The sequence below is a fragment of the Aquarana catesbeiana genome, linkage group LG03 (assembly GCF_042186555.1).
Source record: "Aquarana catesbeiana isolate 2022-GZ linkage group LG03, ASM4218655v1, whole genome shotgun sequence".
Lineage (NCBI taxonomy): Eukaryota > Metazoa > Chordata > Amphibia > Anura > Ranidae > Aquarana > Aquarana catesbeiana.
Window position 1 is genome coordinate 487,681 of NC_133326.1, and position 20,179 is coordinate 507,859.

At 49.6% G+C, this 20,179-nt stretch overlaps 1 protein-coding gene across 1 annotated transcript; it reads left to right on the forward strand.

Moving 5' to 3' along the window:
* Nucleotides 1-8,464: 8,464 nt before the first annotated feature.
* BOLA3 (bolA family member 3) lies at nucleotides 8,465-19,391 on the forward strand. The gene is made up of 4 exons (XM_073623964.1): nucleotides 8,465-8,689; nucleotides 13,845-13,968; nucleotides 14,623-14,711; nucleotides 19,173-19,391. Exons 1-4 carry the CDS (start codon nucleotides 8,657-8,659, stop codon nucleotides 19,251-19,253), a joined length of 327 nt encoding a protein of 108 aa, XP_073480065.1. The 5' UTR covers nucleotides 8,465-8,656; the 3' UTR covers nucleotides 19,254-19,391.
* Nucleotides 19,392-20,179: the final 788 nt, after the last annotated feature.

Genomic DNA, 20,179 nt, shown 5'->3' on the forward strand with positions numbered 1-20,179 from the left:
GTCCTCTTCTTCTTGGTGGAGAAATGTAGGTGTGCTATTGTCTACAGCCTTGTTCATTAACTTTTTTACAAAAGGTAGAATACAGCATATAATCAGGGCTAAAAGATCCAGGATTATTAATACCGTTACCCGTATCTGGGCGAGCACCTTCTGCCACCCACTCATCCAGCTAAAGTATTGATCCCATGGGTCTGTGATACCTGAGCTCTTCTTCAACTCTAGTGACAGATCTTCTAATTTCTTTATAGCTAAAGTAACCTTACCATTTGGGCCAATATTATCAGGAATGTATGTACAACAGGTTCCCGTTTTTTCCTATGATTTTACAAAACACCTCCTTTCCCAGATAACACCATGTCTAAGGCCATCAGGTCCTGGAATGTCATGTAGGAAGTGGGGGCTAACTGATCAGAAATTCCCTGGAGGGCATCTTTAGAGTAATTTACAAATCTCTGTTGGTTATAATATGTGTAGTGTCAGGTCACCTAGAGGCTGGGTGACAGATGCACACCGTTGGGATCAGGAGTGCACTGCAAGGTAGTGGACCCTACGGGTGACTGCTGCGGATTGTACCCTGGGAGGTTCAGGAAGCAGGTCTACTGGATCACTGACACAGATCCCACTGGGAGCTAGAGCATAGATTCCCCAGGGCGCGGAGTCTAAGAGCCAGCAGGTGTTCACCAGAGCCTCTAGTGGTGAGGATGGACTGCGCTGCAGTCTGGCTCCAGGTCGCGGTCCCCGGGGTCTCACAGCTCACGCTCACGGTAGACTACAGGAGAAGAGGAAGGAGGGAGCTGTCTGGAACATCAGGGTCACAGGCAAACAGGGATGGCCGGGAACAGGCCAAAGTCGGTAACAGAAATCAGATGTAGGAAACATAGCAAGTACACACATAGGCTAACACACAGTGGTTGATCAGCACTGCTGGCTTGCAGAGGAGAGGTTACAAAAGCAGTCAGGTGAGGGTCAGCTGGTCTCTAGAGATGAACACATGGAGACAGGTATGCTGATCGACAAACTCTATTGCATAACCATGACATGTAGTTAATCCAATCTACATTCTTGCTGACAGTTGTTATGGGGATCAAAGACTCAAAACCAGCTTTTACCTGATCCCTGGCTTTAAACTCATCAGGGACCCCCCTTGTAACCCCTATGTCATCTATGTATACATGAGAATCAAAGCTTCCGGAGAGAGCTGCTCGCTTCCTCCTCTGACTGTGTGCTGGGTCAGTGCATGTATCAGGGGTATCTTCGGTTAGGATATGGGGGCTTTCTATTTTCATCTTTTTTGTCTAATGCACTCTGTGGTTGCCCAGTCTGGCCCTGTGTTCCTACCCACTGGCCCCCACAGAAACCACAACTCTGTCCCCAGTAACTGTCTGTGTGGCATACATATATGTCCTTACCGTCAGGGATATCACTGTACCAATGGCATCACCATGAAGGGTCAAACGGACAAGGTACTATGTCACAGTAATCTAAGGTAAAGGTGGTCACATGTGTACCTGAAGAGTTACACCAAAACGTAATTATGTTATCATTTTTGTGATGGCCACCTCCTGGGCCCCTCCCCCCTAGATCAAACAGAAAAAGGATATGCAGCACCTGAAAACACGCTCTCCTGCAGTGATAAGCGTGCATTCAGGTGTTCTTCCTGGCCAACTTGACTGAGGTGGCTGTGGTCACCAAAACTTGGAATGGACCATCATAACTTGGCTCAAGGATCTCCAGACAGTAGTTGGTGTGTTCCTGTATCTAATTCAGGATCTGGAATGGAAGAAAACACCTGGACATGCATTCAGGTTAATTCTCGTGATAATGTGGTTACATAATTAGTCAACACATCAGACTGCAACTGTAACTGTTGTGGAAAGTAACAACCAAGTCTGGGAGCTGAACCAAACAAAATTTCATTAGGGTATAGGGCATGTTTCCCCCGGGGTGTGTCTGACACTGAACAGGGCAATGGGCTAACTGTCTGGCCAACTCATGTTAGTCTCTTGGGCCATCTTTAACATCCTGTTTTTAGTATCCCATTCATCCTTTCTACCTTCCCGCTACTTTGAGGGTGGTATGGGGTGTGTAGTGCCAACTGAACCCCCAGTGCTGCCCAAATCTCTTTTGTAAGGGTTGTTGTTAGGGCTGGTCCCTGATCTCTCAATATTACCTCTGGGACCCCAAATCTACATACTATCTCACTCAGTAGTTTCTTAGCTGTGGTCCTGGCAGTCATGACCACTTCCACTAGGGTGTATTTGAATCTGCCACTTCTTGGCACTTGAGAATGATCAATTTGCATCCTCTGGAATGGGGTATAGGGCTTTTGCCAGGTGCTTCTTCTGTGCTTTTTCTGTGCGTCCTGGGTTACATTTGGTGCAGATAATGCATGATCTGCAGAAGCTGTCGGTCAGTGGAGTAACTCTTGGTGCAACACTTGTTGATAAGAGAGTTCATAAAAGTCTTTGTCAAGTGGGCAGCTCCATGTGCCCATTGCACCACAGCTGGGTACATACTCCTGGGTAGACAAAGCTTCTTGATGCACTCGAATAGTCCATTTCTGAGAGTTGTTCCTCTCCGTTTCCAGCTTTCCTTCTTATCCGGACTTGCTGTTTCCTGTAGTTCTTTTAGATAAACTCTGTCCACTGGGAAAGTCTGTAAGGTAAGCACGGGGTGGTCTTCTTCTACCACCCTGCTGTCCACTTCCCGTGGACCACCAGCTGTCTGTTTGGCAGCTGTATTGGCTCGATGATTGCCTTAAGCTTCCTTTGAGTTCATTTTGTCGTGTGCTTTACTCAGAATAGTCACTTGGGTTGTGAGAAGCAAGGCATCAATCAAGTTTTCACAGGTGTTCCTGCAGCCATCAGGAATCCTCTGTTCTAGATAACACCATAATCATGGGCAATGTTGAAAGCATATCTTGAGTCCATATGAATGTTGGCTCTTTTTCCCTCTGCCCATTTACATGCTGTAGTAAGTGCTTACAGCTCTGCCTCCTGTGCAGACATCACCAGTGGTAAGGCTTCAGCTTGTAGAACAGTGTTTTCAGTGGTGACCGCGTGTCCTGTGTGGTCATGGAGTGACAAGTCAAGACTCTACTCCTCCTCCTTTCCCCCCCTCGAGAAGTGGAAGAAGGGTGGTAGGGTTCAGTGTTTGACAACTTAATAGAGTAATGCTGTCCAGTAGGAGGGAACACAGGAGTCTCAAGTGTCTGGTAGTGGACAAGTGTTTCGGCTGGATCTTGGTTGAATATGGCAACAACATCATGGGGGGCAAGCACAACGAGGCAGTGTCCGAGGACCAAGTTCAAAGTTTTGTCAAGCAAGGCTTGTGTAGCAAAGCCAGCTCACAGACACAATAGGGCTCCTCTTACTACCGCATCCAGCCGACAGGAATAATATCCTATGGGGCGTAGGCTGATGCCGTGTGATTGGGTGATTACACCTGCAGCATGTCCCAGACGTTCGGATACAAAGAGCTTGAGCGTTTTGTCGTAGGCTGGGAGCCCTAGCGCCTGGGGTGGCGCACTCAAGGGTTTCAAACTTTAGATATTTCTTCAGGAGACATCTGGAAGGGTCTGATTGCAGAGCATCAGTAGGAAGGCTTCTGGAATCCATGCTCTGCACTAGGAAATTAGTCCAAGGAAGGCATGAAGGGATTTCTGACCTTGTGGCAGTGGGGTGTCAGAGATTACTTGCACCCTGTCTTCAGTGGGGTGTCGTGTCCCATGGGACAAACAGTGTCCAAGGAAAATGACAGGTGTTGAGCACCACTGCAATTTGGGCTTTGAGACTTTGCAGCCCTGGTTGGCAAGATAGCACAACAGGCTTTCTGAGGTGACTTCAACAGGGGGTAAGTCAGCTGCACAAAGGAGAAGGTCATCAACACGTTGGAAGAGAATCACTTCCGGGTGTTCCTCTTGTCATGCGTCAAGGATGATAGCCATAGCTTTTGCAAACTGGCTTGGAAAGTTCTGTGCTCCTTGCGGCACAACTGTTTAGGTATGTTGCCCTTTCTTTCCGTGGATGAATGCAAAAAGGTACCAGCAGGAGGGGTGAGGGTGGACACTGAAGAAAGCGTTTGTAAGGTCCACCTCTGTGAGGTACTTTGCAGTCAAAGGCATCCACAGTAGGTACCTGGTTCTCTTTTTAGGATTCTCTTCTTGGGGTTATTGTGGTTTCCGGGGCAATGAAGCGCCCTCTTTTAGCTTGACTGAAACTGGTGGCACCTTTAAGTGACCGTTGTCTTCCGGTCCTGTGGACCATAGGCACGCAGGGATTCTGTCAAGTACTTCCTGCAGTATTGAACTTGAAGTTTTTGCTTCATTAAGTGTCATCAGGAGAGGCAGAGAACACAAAGCAGATGAGTCTTCTAAAGATAGGGGAGTATGTAACTTCATCCCCCCTTCAGGCGTGTCCTGATTGAGGCCTGTAGTCCGGACAACACATCAGCTCCTAGTAGATTCAAGGGACATGTAGAGGACACCATAAATCTGGCAAGCAAATCAGGAAGTGGACTGGAGCGGGGCACCCCATCCATTCCTACGCAGGAAACATCAATAGTGGAAAGGAAAGAATTATTAGGCAGATTCACCGCCCTCAACACACTTTTGGCTGCACCCCTGTCAATGAGGAAAGTGGTAGGTTTTTAGTCTGGGACATCTTGGGGCTCTGCATTCTTTTCTGAAGTGACCCCGTTTCCCACAGTTGTAACAGGTGATCCTTTCCCTGGTATTGAGCAGTGGTGGTGGACTAGTGTAGGCGGGATCTTCGTCATGGGTTACCATGAGGGGCGTTGGTTTTTTACCTTTTTGATTTTCTATACCTCTGGTCACCAACAACAAATCAGACATTTTCATTGAATGGTATTCAGGGCGGGCCACCATCAGGCCTTTTCTGATATCCTCTCTGAGCCCTGAAACAAAAGCAGTTGATAACATGTGTGTGTGTGCCTTTATGAGTCTAGCATGATACTTCTTCACAGACTCCCCTTTATCTTGGGTAATATCTAGGATTGTGGTCTTCTGATCCGTCAACTTCTCCTTTGCCCAGTCGTGGAGTTGTGCACAGAACTCCACGCCTGAGGCGTAGGAAGTGGCACTTGTCAGGCAGGCATCATTGAAGGCCAACTGCATGACTGGCCAAAAGACATATCCTGCTTTGATTTGGCATAGGCTGATCAAGTCTCTCCAGGCAGCTGAGTAAGTTTCTTGTATCTGCACTATCCTGTGGTAGAAGGGAATTGGCTGCTTCTCTGGGTCAGGCAGACTTGTCACTAAGGCCGCTGCTTGTGATAGAGTAAAAGCGACATACATCACTGGTGCCCCTTCTGGTAACCGAGACTGTTGTTGGGGCAGGGTCTGGCAAGGGGCACTGTTCTTTACGGTTGCCAGCATGTGTTTGAGATCCTCTGGGAACTGAGAGTCTGGAGCCGGATTGGGGGTTAAATCAGTGGGTGGCCTTGCTGCCTGCTGTTGGGCTTCCCACTCAGATGCTTCTTCATCATTAACATATCCGGCCTGAGAATGTGATGCTCCCGTATTGGGGAAGACAGGTGTGTGGTATGAACCATCTTGGTTTAAAACAGGGAGAGCTGGGTACAGGCTGTTTAAGCTTACTGGGTGTACCAAGATGGCCGCCGGCAGGAAGTGCACTGGACTGGGTAGAAAGTGAAGGCATGGGTGCACTAAGATGGCCGCCGGGCTGAGTTGTCACAGTGGGTTGTGCTTGGGTGGTGAGAAAGGAGTGGTTGTTAGACGGAGGGCAGTGCTGCCCCTCCCCTCCTTTGTTTCAAGTTCCAACATATCATCAGCTCTGTGATACACATACATAATACAATTGCCATCTTTCTTAACTTCCTTTATCCAATTTTCTTTATCACACAGGATTTTTCTCCCTGTCTCTTCAGCAACATAACTTTCGCCATTTCTTTCAACTTTGTTAACTATTTCAACATCTTCTTCTCTCCTTCTTTACAATATCACTTTCATTACAATATCACTTTCTCTCGTACAACCAAGGGGTTAATATTTTTCTCAGCGTTCTTATCAGCAAATTCCTTCGGTGGGAGCTCATAAGACTAATGTACGGTTAATCTCAGAACAAGAACAAACACATCAGGGGTAGTGAGGAGCTACGGCCCGCGACCCAACAGATCCCCCGGGCAGCCCCCCTCCGACCTTAACCAGTCCCCACCCCCTCTCATACATAGCGAACAGTAAACCACAAATACAATCACGACAGGACATTACACCTGCCACTCTTCGAACTGCAAAATTTCAGCAGGCTAAGATAACCACAAGGGCAGACCACCCTGCAAAAATAAACCCGTTTATAGACGTTTTTCTACAGCTCTACACCAAGAGGCCGACAACTCTTCTTGGGGTGAGACTTCTGTAACGCTTTCAGACTGCAAAGCCAGCAGCTGAGATAACCCTCAAAGGTTCCTCGAACCCAGAGTACACCCGTCTATAAACGACTGCCACAAGGAAACTATCTCATGCCAGAGGCCGACAGCTCGTCTGGAGATGAGAACACACATTCACACATGTAGCACTTTTAGACTGCTGAGTTTCGTAGCCCAAAGAATGGCAGACAGTGAACAAATACAGTCAGCAGAAACCCATTGACAGGTTCGTTAAACAACCTCAGGCGAGGAAATACCTGCCTCTAAGACAGTCTCAGCATACCGACAGAATCCAGCCGTCAACCGAAAGATAAGAGAGTCGTACAGTGGTAAGAATATAAATCAACTCACCGGTACTGTTAGGGCTGCGCAAACCCCACTCTCATTAATCAGTTAACGCCCGAATGCTTGTCGCGGTATAACTTCGACTGTAGCCTGAGGTCCCGGGTTTCGGCACCATCTGTTATGAAAATGATTAAGAGCTCCAATCGAGCCCAAGGTTATCTGCTGCTGTCTCTAATTTGAAAAGTGTGGATATGCATGCATATAAAAGTAAACACTCTGAGACACGCTCAGCATTGCTACTCATTACACTTCTGATTTATTCAAGGCGGTGCTAATGTTTTATACACACAAATACGTCATTGCTATGTTAGTCTAATAGGTACATTTCATTGGTTAAGATAGTAAAGAAGATGGAGAATTTTCATAACGAGGTTTGGCTGTCTTTGGTCTTATCTTTAGTTCCGCGTTCTTCTGATGTGTGGGATGCAGGGGGTACCCGCCATCTTGAGAAAATATAGGAACAGAGCAAATCTGTATACTTATATAATGAGTAAGGAGAAAAATATGTATGCACATAAGAAAATAGACATTTTCAGATTATTATTATTATTATTTACATCACATTCCTTCACACTAAGAGCACCCCAAAGGTGACCACTCCCAGGGGCCACAGACCCCGCGGACTCTCTGCCTTCCCAGCTAATGGCCAGACAAGGTAAATCCACTCAGATCAGGAGGAACTTGGCTCTTCTAGTTTTCCCGTTCCAGGCGGTACTCACCTTCACTCCAGTCGGGGTACATAGACAGCCACTCCAGGTCAGGCCAGAATGACAGCACAGCGCCCCTACTGGACATGGATAAGAACAGATACTACACTTCACCTTGTACCCCAATACCCCCCCAGGATACCCCCCAGGATACCCCCCAGGATACCCCCAGGATACCCCCTCCAATACTTTATCGTATATCTGAAGCCAACCCCTTTTTTTGTTTTGGATGGAGTGGGGAAGGGTCAGCAATTCTATCAAGTGACTATTGCCGTCCCTGCCCCCATCGGGGAGATTCTCCCCGTCTAAAGAAAAACTCTCACAGGAACTGAAAGGAAGAAAAGAATCCAAACATTTGAGTTATCACTGGAACCAAAATAAAAGGAAAGTCTTTTCATGGTGAGGATTATATATGGGATTGTATATATGGGATTGTATATATCAGGTTGTATATATAGGACTGTATATATAGGATTGTGTACATAGGATTGTATATATAGGGTTGTATATATGGGATTGTATATATCAGGTTGTATATATAGGACTGTATATATAGAATTGTGTACATAGGATTGTATATAGGATTGTGTATATAGGATTATATATAGGATTATATATAGGGTTGTGTATATAGGATTATATATAGGATTATATGTAGGGTTGTATATAGGGTTGTATATAGGATTATATATAGGATTATATGTAGGGTTGTATATAGGGTTGTATATATCAGGTTGTATGATTTTATTGATTGGTTGATCTGGATGGATTTGTGTCGTCTCTTATACTGACCACCAGGTGGCGCTGTTATCCGGACAGACATCGCGTCCTCCGTGTTCTTCCTTCAGTCACAACAATATCAGGAGCGCCACCTGCTGACCGTTCATCAGATCGCCGCTATTCGGCTCCTCACTGACGGCCGGCGCACAGATATGACGTCATTTTGCGCACACAGTAACAAACCCCGCCGTTAGAATGCTCCTAAAACGATGTCATGCTCTCTCAGAACACACCCCTAATAGGGTATGAATCGGAAAATAGAAAAATGTAAAACTCAGTTATCAGGAAAACCAAATCTGAGTTCGGCCATTGGTCCTCAACAAATATGGCCGCCATGTTCACTGTGAGTGACGTCATTGGTGTGCGACCTTCCCGGCTGTGTATATGGTGGCGGAGCGCTGACATTGAGGAGAGAAGAAATGAGGGCGGTCCGAGAAATACTGAGGAGCCGGGTGAGGGGGAGGGGAGGAGCCTGGGGCCCTCAGGGGCCACTAGAGGAAATCTGTGTGCTGGAGGACCTCAACTCTATCATTCTCCTCCAATCATCTCCTGTATTATGTCTGCAGTCTCTGATCATCTCCTGTACTATGTCTGCAGTCTCTGATCATCTCCTGTACTATGTCTGCAGTCTCTGATCATCTCCTGTACTATGTCTGCAGTCTCTGACCATCTCCTGTACTATGTCTGCAGTCTCTGATCATCTCCTGTATTATGTCTGCAGTCTCTGATCATCTCCTGTACTATGTCTGCAGTCTCTGATCATCTCCTGTATTATGTCTGCAGTCTCTGATCATCTCCTGTATTATGTCTGCAGTCTCTGATCATCTCCTGTATTATGTCTGCAGTCTCTGATCATCTCCTGTATTATGTCCGCAGTCTCTGATCATCTCCTGTACTATGTCCGCAGTCTGTGATCATCTCCTGTATTATGTCCGCAGTCTCTGATCATCTCCTGTATTATGTCTGCAGTCTCTGATCATCTCCTGTATTATGTCTGCAGTCTCTGATCATCTCCTGTACTATGTCTGCAGTCTCTGATCATCTCCTGTACTATGTCTGCAGTCTCTGATCATCTCCTGTACTATGTCTGCAGTCTCTGATCATCTCCTGTATTATGTCTGCAGTCTCTGATCATCTCCTGTAGTATGTCTGCAGTCTCTGATCATCTCCTGTATTATGTCTGCAGTCTCTGATCATCTCCTGTACTATGTCTGCAGTCTCTGATCATCTCCTGTACTATGTCTGCAGTCTCTGACCATCTCCTGTACTATGTCTGCAGTCTCTGATCATCTCCTGTATTATGTCTGCAGTCTCTGATCATCTCCTGTATTATGTCTGCAGTCTCTGATCATCTCCTGTATTATGTCTGCAGTCTCTGATCATCTCCTGTATTATGTCCGCAGTCTCTGATCATCTCCTGTACTATGTCCGCAGTCTGTGATCATCTCCTGTATTATGTCCGCAGTCTCTGATCATCTCCTGTATTATGTCTGCAGTCTCTGATCATCTCCTGTATTATGTCTGCAGTCTCTGATCATCTCCTGTACTATGTCTGCAGTCTCTGATCATCTCCTGTACTATGTCTGCAGTCTCTGATCATCTCCTGTACTATGTCTGCAGTCTCTGATCATCTCCTGTATTATGTCTGCAGTCTCTGATCATCTCCTGTAGTATGTCTGCAGTCTCTGACCATCTCCTGTACTATGTCTGCAGTCTCTGATCATCTCCTGTACTATGTCTGCAGTCTCTGATCATCTCCTGTATTATGTCTGCAGTCTCTGATCATCTCCTGTATTATGTCTGCAGTCTCTGATCATCTCCTGTATTATGTCTGCAGTCTCTGACCATCTCCTGTACTATGTCTGCAGTCTCTGATCATCTCCTGTACTATGTCTGCAGTCTGTGATCATCTCCTGTATTATGTCCGCAGTCTCTGACCATCTCCTGTACTATGTCTGCAGTCTCTGATCATCTCCTGTATTATGTCCGCAGTCTCTGATCATCTCCTGTACTATGTCTGCAGTCTGTGATCATCTCCTGTATTATGTCTGCAGTCTCTGATCATCTCCTGTATTATGTCTGCAGTCTCTGATCATCTCCTGTATTATGTCTGCAGTCTCTGATCATCTCCTGTAGTATGTCTGCAGTCTCTGATCATCTCCTGTACTATGTCTGCAGTCTCTGATCATCTCCTGTATTATGTCTGCAGTCTCTGATCATCTCCTGTATTATGTCCGCAGTCTCTGATCATCTCCTGTATTATGTCTGCAGTCTCTGATCATCTCCTGTATTATGTCTGCAGTCTCTGATCATCTCCTGTATTATGTCTGCAGTCTCTGATCATCTCCTGTATTATGTCCGCAGTCTCTGATCATCTCCTGTATTATGTCTGCAGTCTCTGATCATCTCCTGTATTATGTCTGCAGTCTCTGATCATCTCCTGTACTATGTCTGCAGTCTCTGATCATCTCCTGTACTATGTCTGCAGTCTCTGATCATCTCCTGTACTATGTCTGCAGTCTCTGATCATCTCCTGTATCATGTCCGCAGTCTCTGATCATCTCCTGTATTATGTCTGCAGTCTCTGATCATCTCCTGTACTATGTCTGCAGTCTCTGATCATCTCCTGTATTATGTCTGCAGTCTCTGATCATCTCCTGTATTATGTCTGCAGTCTCTGATCATCTCCTGTACTATGTCTGCAGTCTCTGATCATCTCCTGTATTATGTCTGCAGTCTCTGATCATCTCCTGTATTATGTCTGCAGTCTCTGATCATCTCCTGTATTATGTCTGCAGTCTCTGATCATCTCCTGTATTATGTCTGCAGTCTCTGATCATCTGTATTATGTCCGCAGTCTCTGATCATCTCCTGTACTATGTCTGCAGTCTCTGATCATCTCCTGTACTATGTCTGCAGTCTCTGATCATCTCCTGTATTATGTCTGCAGTCTCTGATCATCTCCTGTATTATGTCTGCAGTCTCTGACCATCTCCTGTATTATGTCCGCAGTCTCTGATCATCTCCTGTATTATGTCTGCAGTCTCTGATCATCTCCTGTATTATGTCTGCAGTCTCTGATCATCTCCTGTACTATGTCTGCAGTCTCTGATCATCTCCTGTACTATGTCTGCAGTCTCTGATCATCTCCTGTATTATGTCTGCAGTCTCTGATCATCTCCTGTACAATGTCTGCAGTCTCTGATCATCTCCTGTACTATGTCTGCAGTCTCTGATCATCTCCTGTATTATGACTGCAGTCTCTGATCATCTCCTGTATTATGTCTGCAGTCTCTGATCATCTCCTGTACTATGTCTGCAGTCTCTGATCATCTCCTGTACTATGTCTGCAGTCTCTGATCATCTCCTGTATTATGTCTGCAGTCTCTGATCATCTCCTGTATTATGTCTGCAGTCTCTGATCATCTCCTGTACTATGTCTGCAGTCTCTGATCATCTCCTGTACTATGTCTGCAGTCTCTGATCATCTCCTGTACTATGTCTGCAGTCTCTGATCATCTCCTGTATTATGTCTGCAGTCTCTGATCATCTCCTGTACTATGTCTGCAGTCTCTGATCATCATCTCCTGTATTATGTCTGCAGTCTCTGATCATCTCCTGTATTATGTCTGCAGTCTCTGATCATTTCCTGTACTATGTCTGCAGTCTCTGACCATCTCCTGTATTATGTCTGCAGTCTCTGATCATCTCCTGTATTATGTCTGCAGTCTCTGATCATCTCCTGTACTATGTCTGCAGTCTCTGATCATCTCCTGTATTATGTCTGCAGTCTCTGATCATCTCCTGTATTATGTCTGCAGTCTCTGATCATCTCCTGTACTATGTCTGCAGTCTCTGATCATCTCCTGTATTATGTCTGCAGTCTCTGATCATCTCCTGTATTATGTCTGCAGTCTCTGATCATCTCCTGTACTATGTCTGCAGTCTCTGATCATCTCCTGTACTATGTCTGCAGTCTCTGATCATCTCCTGTACTATGTCTGCAGTCTCTGATCATCTCCTGTACTATGTCTGCAGTCTCTGATCATCTCCTGTACTATGTCTGCAGTCTCTGATCATCTCCTGTACTATGTCTGCAGTCTCTGATCATCTCCTGTATTATGTCCGCAGTCTCTGATCATCTCCTGTATTATGTCCGCAGTCTCTGATCATCTCCTGTATTATGTCTGCAGTCTCTGATCATCTCCTGTATTATGTCCGCAGTCTCTGATCATCTCCTGTATTATGTCCGCAGTCTCTGATCATCTCCTGTATTATATCTGCAGTCTCTGATCATCTCCTGTATTATATCTGCAGTCTCTGATCATCTCCTGTATTATGTCCGCAGTCTCTGATCATCTCCTGTATTATGTCCGCAGTCTCTGATCATCTCCTGTATTATGTCCGCAGTCTCTGATCATCTCCTGTATTATATCTGCAGTCTCTGATCATCTCCTGTATTATATCTGCAGTCTCTGATCATCTCCTGTATTATATCTGCAGTCTCTGATCATCTCCTGTATTATGTCTGCAGTCTCTGATCATCTCCTGTATTATGTCTGGAGTCTCTGATCATCTCCTGTACTATGTCTGCAGTCTCTGATCATCTCCTGTATTATGTCTGCAGTCTCTGATCATCTCCTGTATTATGTCTGCAGTCTCTGATCATCTCCTGTACTATGTCTGCAGTCTCTGATCATCTCCTGTACTATGTCTGCAGTCTCTGATCATCTCCTGTACTATGTCTGCAGTCTCTGATCATCTCCTGTACTATGTCTGCAGTCTCTGATCATCTCCTGTACTATGTCTGCAGTCTCTGATCATCTCCTGTATTATGTCCGCAGTCTCTGATCATCTCCTGTATTATGTCCGCAGTCTCTGATCATCTCCTGTATTATGTCTGCAGTCTCTGATCATCTCCTGTATTATGTCCGCAGTCTCTGATCATCTCCTGTATTATGTCCGCAGTCTCTGATCATCTCCTGTATTATATCTGCAGTCTCTGATCATCTCCTGTATTATATCTGCAGTCTCTGATCATCTCCTGTATTATGTCCGCAGTCTCTGATCATCTCCTGTATTATGTCCGCAGTCTCTGATCATCTCCTGTATTATGTCCGCAGTCTCTGATCATCTCCTGTATTATATCTGCAGTCTCTGATCATCTCCTGTATTATATCTGCAGTCTCTGATCATCTCCTGTATTATATCTGCAGTCTCTGATCATCTCCTGTATTATGTCTGCAGTCTCTGATCATCTCCTGTATTATGTCTGGAGTCTCTGATCATCTCCTGTACTATGTCTGCAGTCTCTGATCATCTCCTGTACCATGTCTGCAGTCTCTGATCATCTCCTGTACTATGTCCGCAGTCTCTGATCATCTCCTGTATTATGTCTGCAGTCTCTGATCATCTCCTGTACTATGTCTGCAGTCTCTGATCATCTCCTGTATTATGTCCGCAGTCTCTGATCATCTCCTGTATTATGTCTGCAGTCTCTGATCATCTCCTGTACTATGTCTGCAGTCTCTGATCATCTCCTGTATTATGTCTGCAGTCTCTGATCATCTCTTGTCGCACACATTGATGATTTGGGGTCTCTTGCAGGCGGGTGTGATGTTGGCTGTCCGTCGTTCGGTGTCGGGGAGGACGGAGGGGGAGCGGAGGATCGCTCAGGTGCTGAAGGATCGATTCCCCCGGGCGGCTCACGTTCGTGTTGTGGACATTTCAGGTAACTGATAAAGTTTTATCTAATCTGGACCCTTTGTACGGGGGGGGTGCCCTGACATTGACCCTTTGTACGGGGGGGGTGCCCTGACATTGACCCTTTGTACGGGGGGGGTGCCCTGACATTGACCCTTTGTACGGGGGGCCCGGGTCCTCTGTGCATACAATTTGTTGGCTGCCCCCTCCCCCTCCAATAGACTAATTTATGGCTGACCCAGACCTGTGCGCTGTCTGCCTCCTTCCCCCGGGTGGGGCGGTAATATCAAGTGATAGAGAAGATTAACACCTGAAGCCGATGACATCATAGTGACTTAATGACATGCGCTGGGGGCGGGGAGAGAGATCACTGTGTCTGATGGGGGAGGAGTCTCTGGAGATCCAGGCATCCCAGTGTGACCTCTGGGGGCGGGGCAGATGCTCTCTCTGATATTATAGCCAGGTGAACCCCGCCCCCAGATTGCCGATACTCGGATCTTCGCTGTCAGAGGGGGAGGGGGAGGGTTAGATCCTCCAATGGGGACAGGAGGGAGTAAGCCATGGGGGAGGGGAGCCGACATCACATGGATCATTCTAGAATCTTATGGGACCGCCCCCATGAGACCCCTCCCCTATGAGAGTCCCGCCCCCATGTTCTGATTGGTGATTGGATGTGTTGCAGGCGGATGCGGATCGATGTACGAGATTCATGTGGAAAGTGAAGATTTCCGGGAGAAACGAATCGTCCAACAACATCACATGATCAACGAGGTGAGACCAGAACTTGTATGATTGGAGGAGGAGGAGGGGTCACCCCGACCAGAACTTGTATGATTGGAGGAGGGGTCACCCCGACCAGAACTTGTATGATTGGAGGAGGAGGAGGGGTCACCCCGACCAGAACTTGTATGATTGGAGGAGGAGGAGGGGTCACCCCGACCAGAACTTGTATGATTGGAGGAGGGGTCACCCCGACCAGAACTTGTATGATTGGAGGAGGAGGAGGGGTCACCCCGACCAGAACTTGTATGATTGGAGGAGGAGGAGGGATCACCCCGACCAGAACTTGTATGATTGGAGGAGGAGGGGTCACCCCGACCAGAACTTGTATGATTGGAGGAGGAGGAGGGGTCACCCCGACCAGAACTTGTATGATTGGAGGAGGAGGAGGGGTTACCCCGACCAGAACTTGTATGATTGGAGGAGGGGTCACCCCGACCAGAACTTGTATGATTGGAGGAGGGGTCACCCCGACCAGAACTTGTATGATTGGAGGAGGAGGAGGGGTCACCCCGACCAGAGCTTGTATGATTGGAGGAGGGGTCACCCCGACCAGAACTTGTATGATTGGAGGAGGGGTCACCCTGACCAGAACTTGTATGATTGGAGGAGGAGGAGGAGGGGTCACCCCGACCAGAACTTGTATGATTGGAGGAGGAGGAGGGGTCACCCCGACCAGAACTTGTATGATTGGAGGAGGAGGGGTCACCCCGACCAGAACTTGTATGATTGGAGGAGGAGGAGGGGTCACCCCGACCAGAACTTGTATGATTGGAGGAGGAGGAGGGGTCACCCCGACCAGAACTTGTATGATTGGAGGAGGAGGAGGGGTCACCCCGACCAGAACTTGTATGATAGGAGGAGGAGGGGTCACCCCGACCAGAGCTTGTATGATTAGAGGAGGGGTCACCCCGACCAGAGCTTGTATGATTGGAGGAGGAGGAGGGGTCACCCCGACCAGAACTTGTATGATTGGAGGAGGGGTCACCCCGACCAGAACTTGTATGATTGGAGGAGGGGTCACCCCGACCAGAACTTGTATGATTGGAGGAGGAGGAGGGGTCACCCCGACCAGAGCTTGTATGATTGGAGGAGGGGTCACCCCGACCAGAACTTGTATGATTGGAGGAGGAGGAGGGGTCACCCCGACCAGAGCTTGTATGATTGGAGGAGGGGTCACCCCGACCAGAACTTGTATGATTGGAGGAGGAGGAGGAGGGGTCACCCCGACCAGAACTTGTATGATTGGAGGAGGAGGAGGGGTCACCCTGACCAGAACTTGTATGATTGGAGGAGGAGGAGTGGTCACCCCGACCAGAACTTGTATGATTGGAGGAGGAGGAGGGGTCACCCCGACCAGAACTTGTATGATTAGAGGAGGAGGAGGGGTCACCCCGACCAGAACTTGTATGATTGGAGGAGGAGGGGTCACCCCGACCAGAACTTGTATGATTGGAGGAGGAGGAGGGGTCACCCCGACCAGAACTTGTATGATTGGAGGAGGAGGAGGGGTCACCCCGACCAGAACTTGTATGATTGGAGGAGGAGGAGGGGTCACCCCGACCAGAACTTGTATGATTAGAGGAGGAGGAGGGGTCACCCCGACCAGAACTTGTATGATTGGAGGAGGGGTCACCCCGACCAGAACTTGTATGATTGGAGGAGGGGTCACCCCGACCAGAACTTGTATGATTGGAGGAGGAGGAGGGGTCACCCCGACCAGAACTTGTATGATTGGAGGAGGAGGAGGGGTCACCCCGACCAGAACTTGTATGATTGGAGGAGGAGGAGGGGTCACCCCGACCAGAACTTGTATGATTGGAGGAGGAGGAGGGGTCACCCTGACCAGAACTTGTATGATTGGAGGAGGAGGAGGGGTCACCCCGACCAGAACTTGTATGATTAGAGGTGGAGGAGGGGTCACCCCGACCAGAACTTGTATGATTGGAGGAGGAGGAGGGGTCACCCCGACCAGAACTTGTATGATTGGAGGAGGAGGAGGGGTCACCCCGACCAGAACTTGTATGATTGGAGGAGGAGGAGGGGTCACCCCGACCAGAACTTGTATGATTGGAGGAGGAGGAGGGGTCACCCCGACCAGAACTTGTATGATTAGAGGAGGAGGGGTCACCCCGACCAGAACTTGTATGATTGGAGGAGGAGGAGGGGTCACCCCGACCAGAACTTGTATGATTGGAGGAGGAGGAGGGGTCACCCCGACCAGAACTTGTATGATTAGAGGAGGAGGAGGGGTCACCCCGACCAGAACTTGTATGATTGGAGGAGGAGGAGGGGTCACCCCGACCAGAACTTGTATGATTGGAGGAGGAGGAGGGGTCACCCCGACCAGAACTTGTATGATTAGAGGAGGAGGGGGTGTTGGTGAAGTCCCGGTAAGTGGGAGCTGATCTGAGATCTGTAGATGGGCGTGGCTCTGGATCCATTCAGTGACATCACTGCTAGGACTCGTATCATTGGCTGTATGGGACCCATGTGTGACGTGTAGATTTTAGTGACTCCACCCCCTTTTGTTGTGGCATCACAGGGCACCGCCCAGAAGTGTATTACTAAACTCCTCTCTGGTAGTCGGGGGGTCGGGAGGGGGAGGGTCTCTGTGGTAGTCGGGGGGGAGGGTTTCGAGGGGGAGGGTCTCTGGTAGTCAGGAGAGGGTCTCTGGGGGGAGGGTCTCTGTGGTAGTCGGGGGGAGGGTCTCTGGGGGGAGGGTCTCTATGGTAGTCGGGGGAGGGTCTCTGTGGTGGTCGGGGGATGGTCTCTGGGGAGAGGGTCTGTGTTGGGGGAGGGTCTGTGTGGTGGTCGGGGGAGGGTCTCTGTGGGGAGGGTCTCTGTGGTGGTCGGGGGAGGGTCTCTGTGGGGAGGGTCTCTGTGGTGGTCGGGGGAGGGTCTGGGGAGGGTCTCTGTGGTGGTCGGGGGAGGGTCTGGGGAGGGTCTCTGTGGTGGTCGGGGGAGGGTCTCTGTGGTGGTCGGGGGAGGGTCTCTGTGGTGGTCGGGGGAGGGTCTCTGTGGTGGTCGGGGGAGGGTCTCTGGGGGGAGGGTCTCTGTGGTAGTCGGGGGGAGGGTCTCTGGGGGGAGGGTCTCTATGGTAGTCGGGGGAGGGTCTCTGTGGTGGTCGGGGGATGGTCTCTGGGGAGAGGGTCTGTGTTGGGGGAGGGTCTGTGTGGTGGTCGGGGGAGGGTCTCTGTGGGGAGGGTCTCTGTGGTGGTCGGGGGAGGGTCTCTGTGGGGAGGGTCTCTGTGGTGGTCGGGGGAGGGTCTCTGTGGGGAGGGTCTCTGTGGTGGTCGGGGGAGGGTCTGGGGAGGGTCTCTGTGGTGGTCGGGGGAGGGTCTGGGGAGGGTCTCTGTGGTGGTCGGGGGAGGGTCTCTGTGGTGGTCGGGGGAGGGTCTCTGTGGTGGTCGGGGGAGGGTCTCTGTGGTGGTCGGGGGAGGGTCTCTGGGGGGAGGGTCTCTGTGGTGGTCGGGGGAGGGTCTGGGGAGGGTCTCTGTGGTGGTCGGGGGAGGGTCTCTGGGGGGAGGGTCTCTGTGGTAGTCGGGGGAGGGTCTGGGGAGGGTCTCTGTGGTGGTCGGGGGAGGGTCTCTGGGGGGAGGGTCTCTGTGGTGGTCGGGGGAGGGTCTGGGGAGGGTCTCTGTGGTGGTCGGGGGGGGGTCTCTGGGGGGAGGGTCTCTGTGGTGGTCGGGGGAGGGTCTCTGTGGTGGTCGGGGGAGGGTCTGGGGAGGGTCTCTGTGGTGGTCGGGGGGGGGTCTCTGGGGGGAGGGTCTCTGTGGTGGTCGGGGGAGGGTCTCTGTGGTGGTCGGGGGAGGGTCTCTATGTCCGGAGTCTTCTCACACAGCAAACGATCTCCATATTTTCTGTGATGGGATTTTCTCCTCTAATCATCGGCTCCATCTGGTGGCCACAATGCAGATTGTTGTTGTTTTTTTTATCCTTATTTCAGGAAGATGCAGCATTGTGACCACCAGATGGAGCCGATGATTAGAGGAGAAAATACATCGATCCTCCCCACTGCCGATCTTCTAAACGCTTTTTTCCCTGACAGGGGGCGGGGCACAGGGGGCGGGGCACAGGATGACATGAGCGGCATTTAGAGGCAGAAAACAAAAAGTCAAACGTTTTGTAAATCGACAGGTTTAATCTCAGATGTTCGAGTCTTTAAAGTACTTCCCTCCTCCCCCCTCTCCCTCCTCCTCCTCCCCCCCCCTCTCCTCCCCTCCCTTCCTGGACGTTCGGATCGTAGTGGACAGACACGATTGGCTGCTGTCAAATCCAATAAGGAGGGGGCGGGGCTGAGCTATGTGTGTCTATAGACGCACACAGCCCAGCTTGGGACTGAAGCTGGATGTCCGCTGAGAGCGCCGGCGGGGGGCCACGAATGTAATTTAGGTTGAGGATTCGATCGCTCGGCGCCATTGATGAATGTTTCCTGTTTTCCTCTTTCAGGCATTACAGGAAGAGATAAAGTCTATGCACGGCCTGAGGATCTTCACCTCCGTCCCCAGCCAATCACAAGAGACTTTATAGGACTTTCCATCCCTGACTCTCCCCGAGGACGATCGAAGGGTCAACATGACAGCACTTTACACTCATCTACGAGGACGCCGCACCTGCGCACAACTCACCTCCGACACTTCCTGTATGAGAATAAATGTATCAACGCGATGGGCGGAGTCAATTTATTATTCTTCTTCATTGAAGTGTTTGTTACCCTGACATCCCCTCCCCTGATGTGTCTGCTCCCCCTCCCCCGATATGTGTCTGCTCCCCCCTCCCCCGATATGTGTCTGCTCCCCCTCCCCCGATATGTGTCTGCTCCCCCATGTACCGGTATGAGGAAGTCTCCTCCCCATCCCCTCCCCCGATACATGTCTGCTCCCCCTCCCCTGATACGTGTCTGCTCCCCCTCCCCCCATCCCCTCCCCTGATACATGTCTGCTCCATGTACCGGTATGAGGAAGTCTCCTCCCCCTCCCCCGATATGTGTCTGAGGACTTCTGTTCTCTTTGTGTGATATTCCTGGTGATCCTGTCACTCCCTCTGCTTTCCTATTACTGACAACACTAAGCAGGAGAGCACAGCGTGGTCAGTTCTCTAGCTGTGCTCTCCTCCAATCATCACACTTGTTGGGTGCTTTTTTTGTCCCCCCCCCCCATAGACCTGCAAGGTAAAGCTGTAATGTGCTAGTATGCATCTCGGGAATCGGCGTACGGCGGCACCTCTCGGGGAGGGGGGGGTGTTATGGCGACACATCTTGGGGGGGGCGGCACATCAGGGGGGAGCAGCATACAGCGGCACATCTTGGGGGGGGGGGCGGCACATCTCGGGTGGGGGGGGCGGCACATCGGGGGGGAGCAGCATACAGCGGCACATCTTGGGGGGGGGTGTATGGCGACACATCTTGGGGGGTGTATGGCGACACATCTTTTACATCGGGGGGGAGCAGCATACAG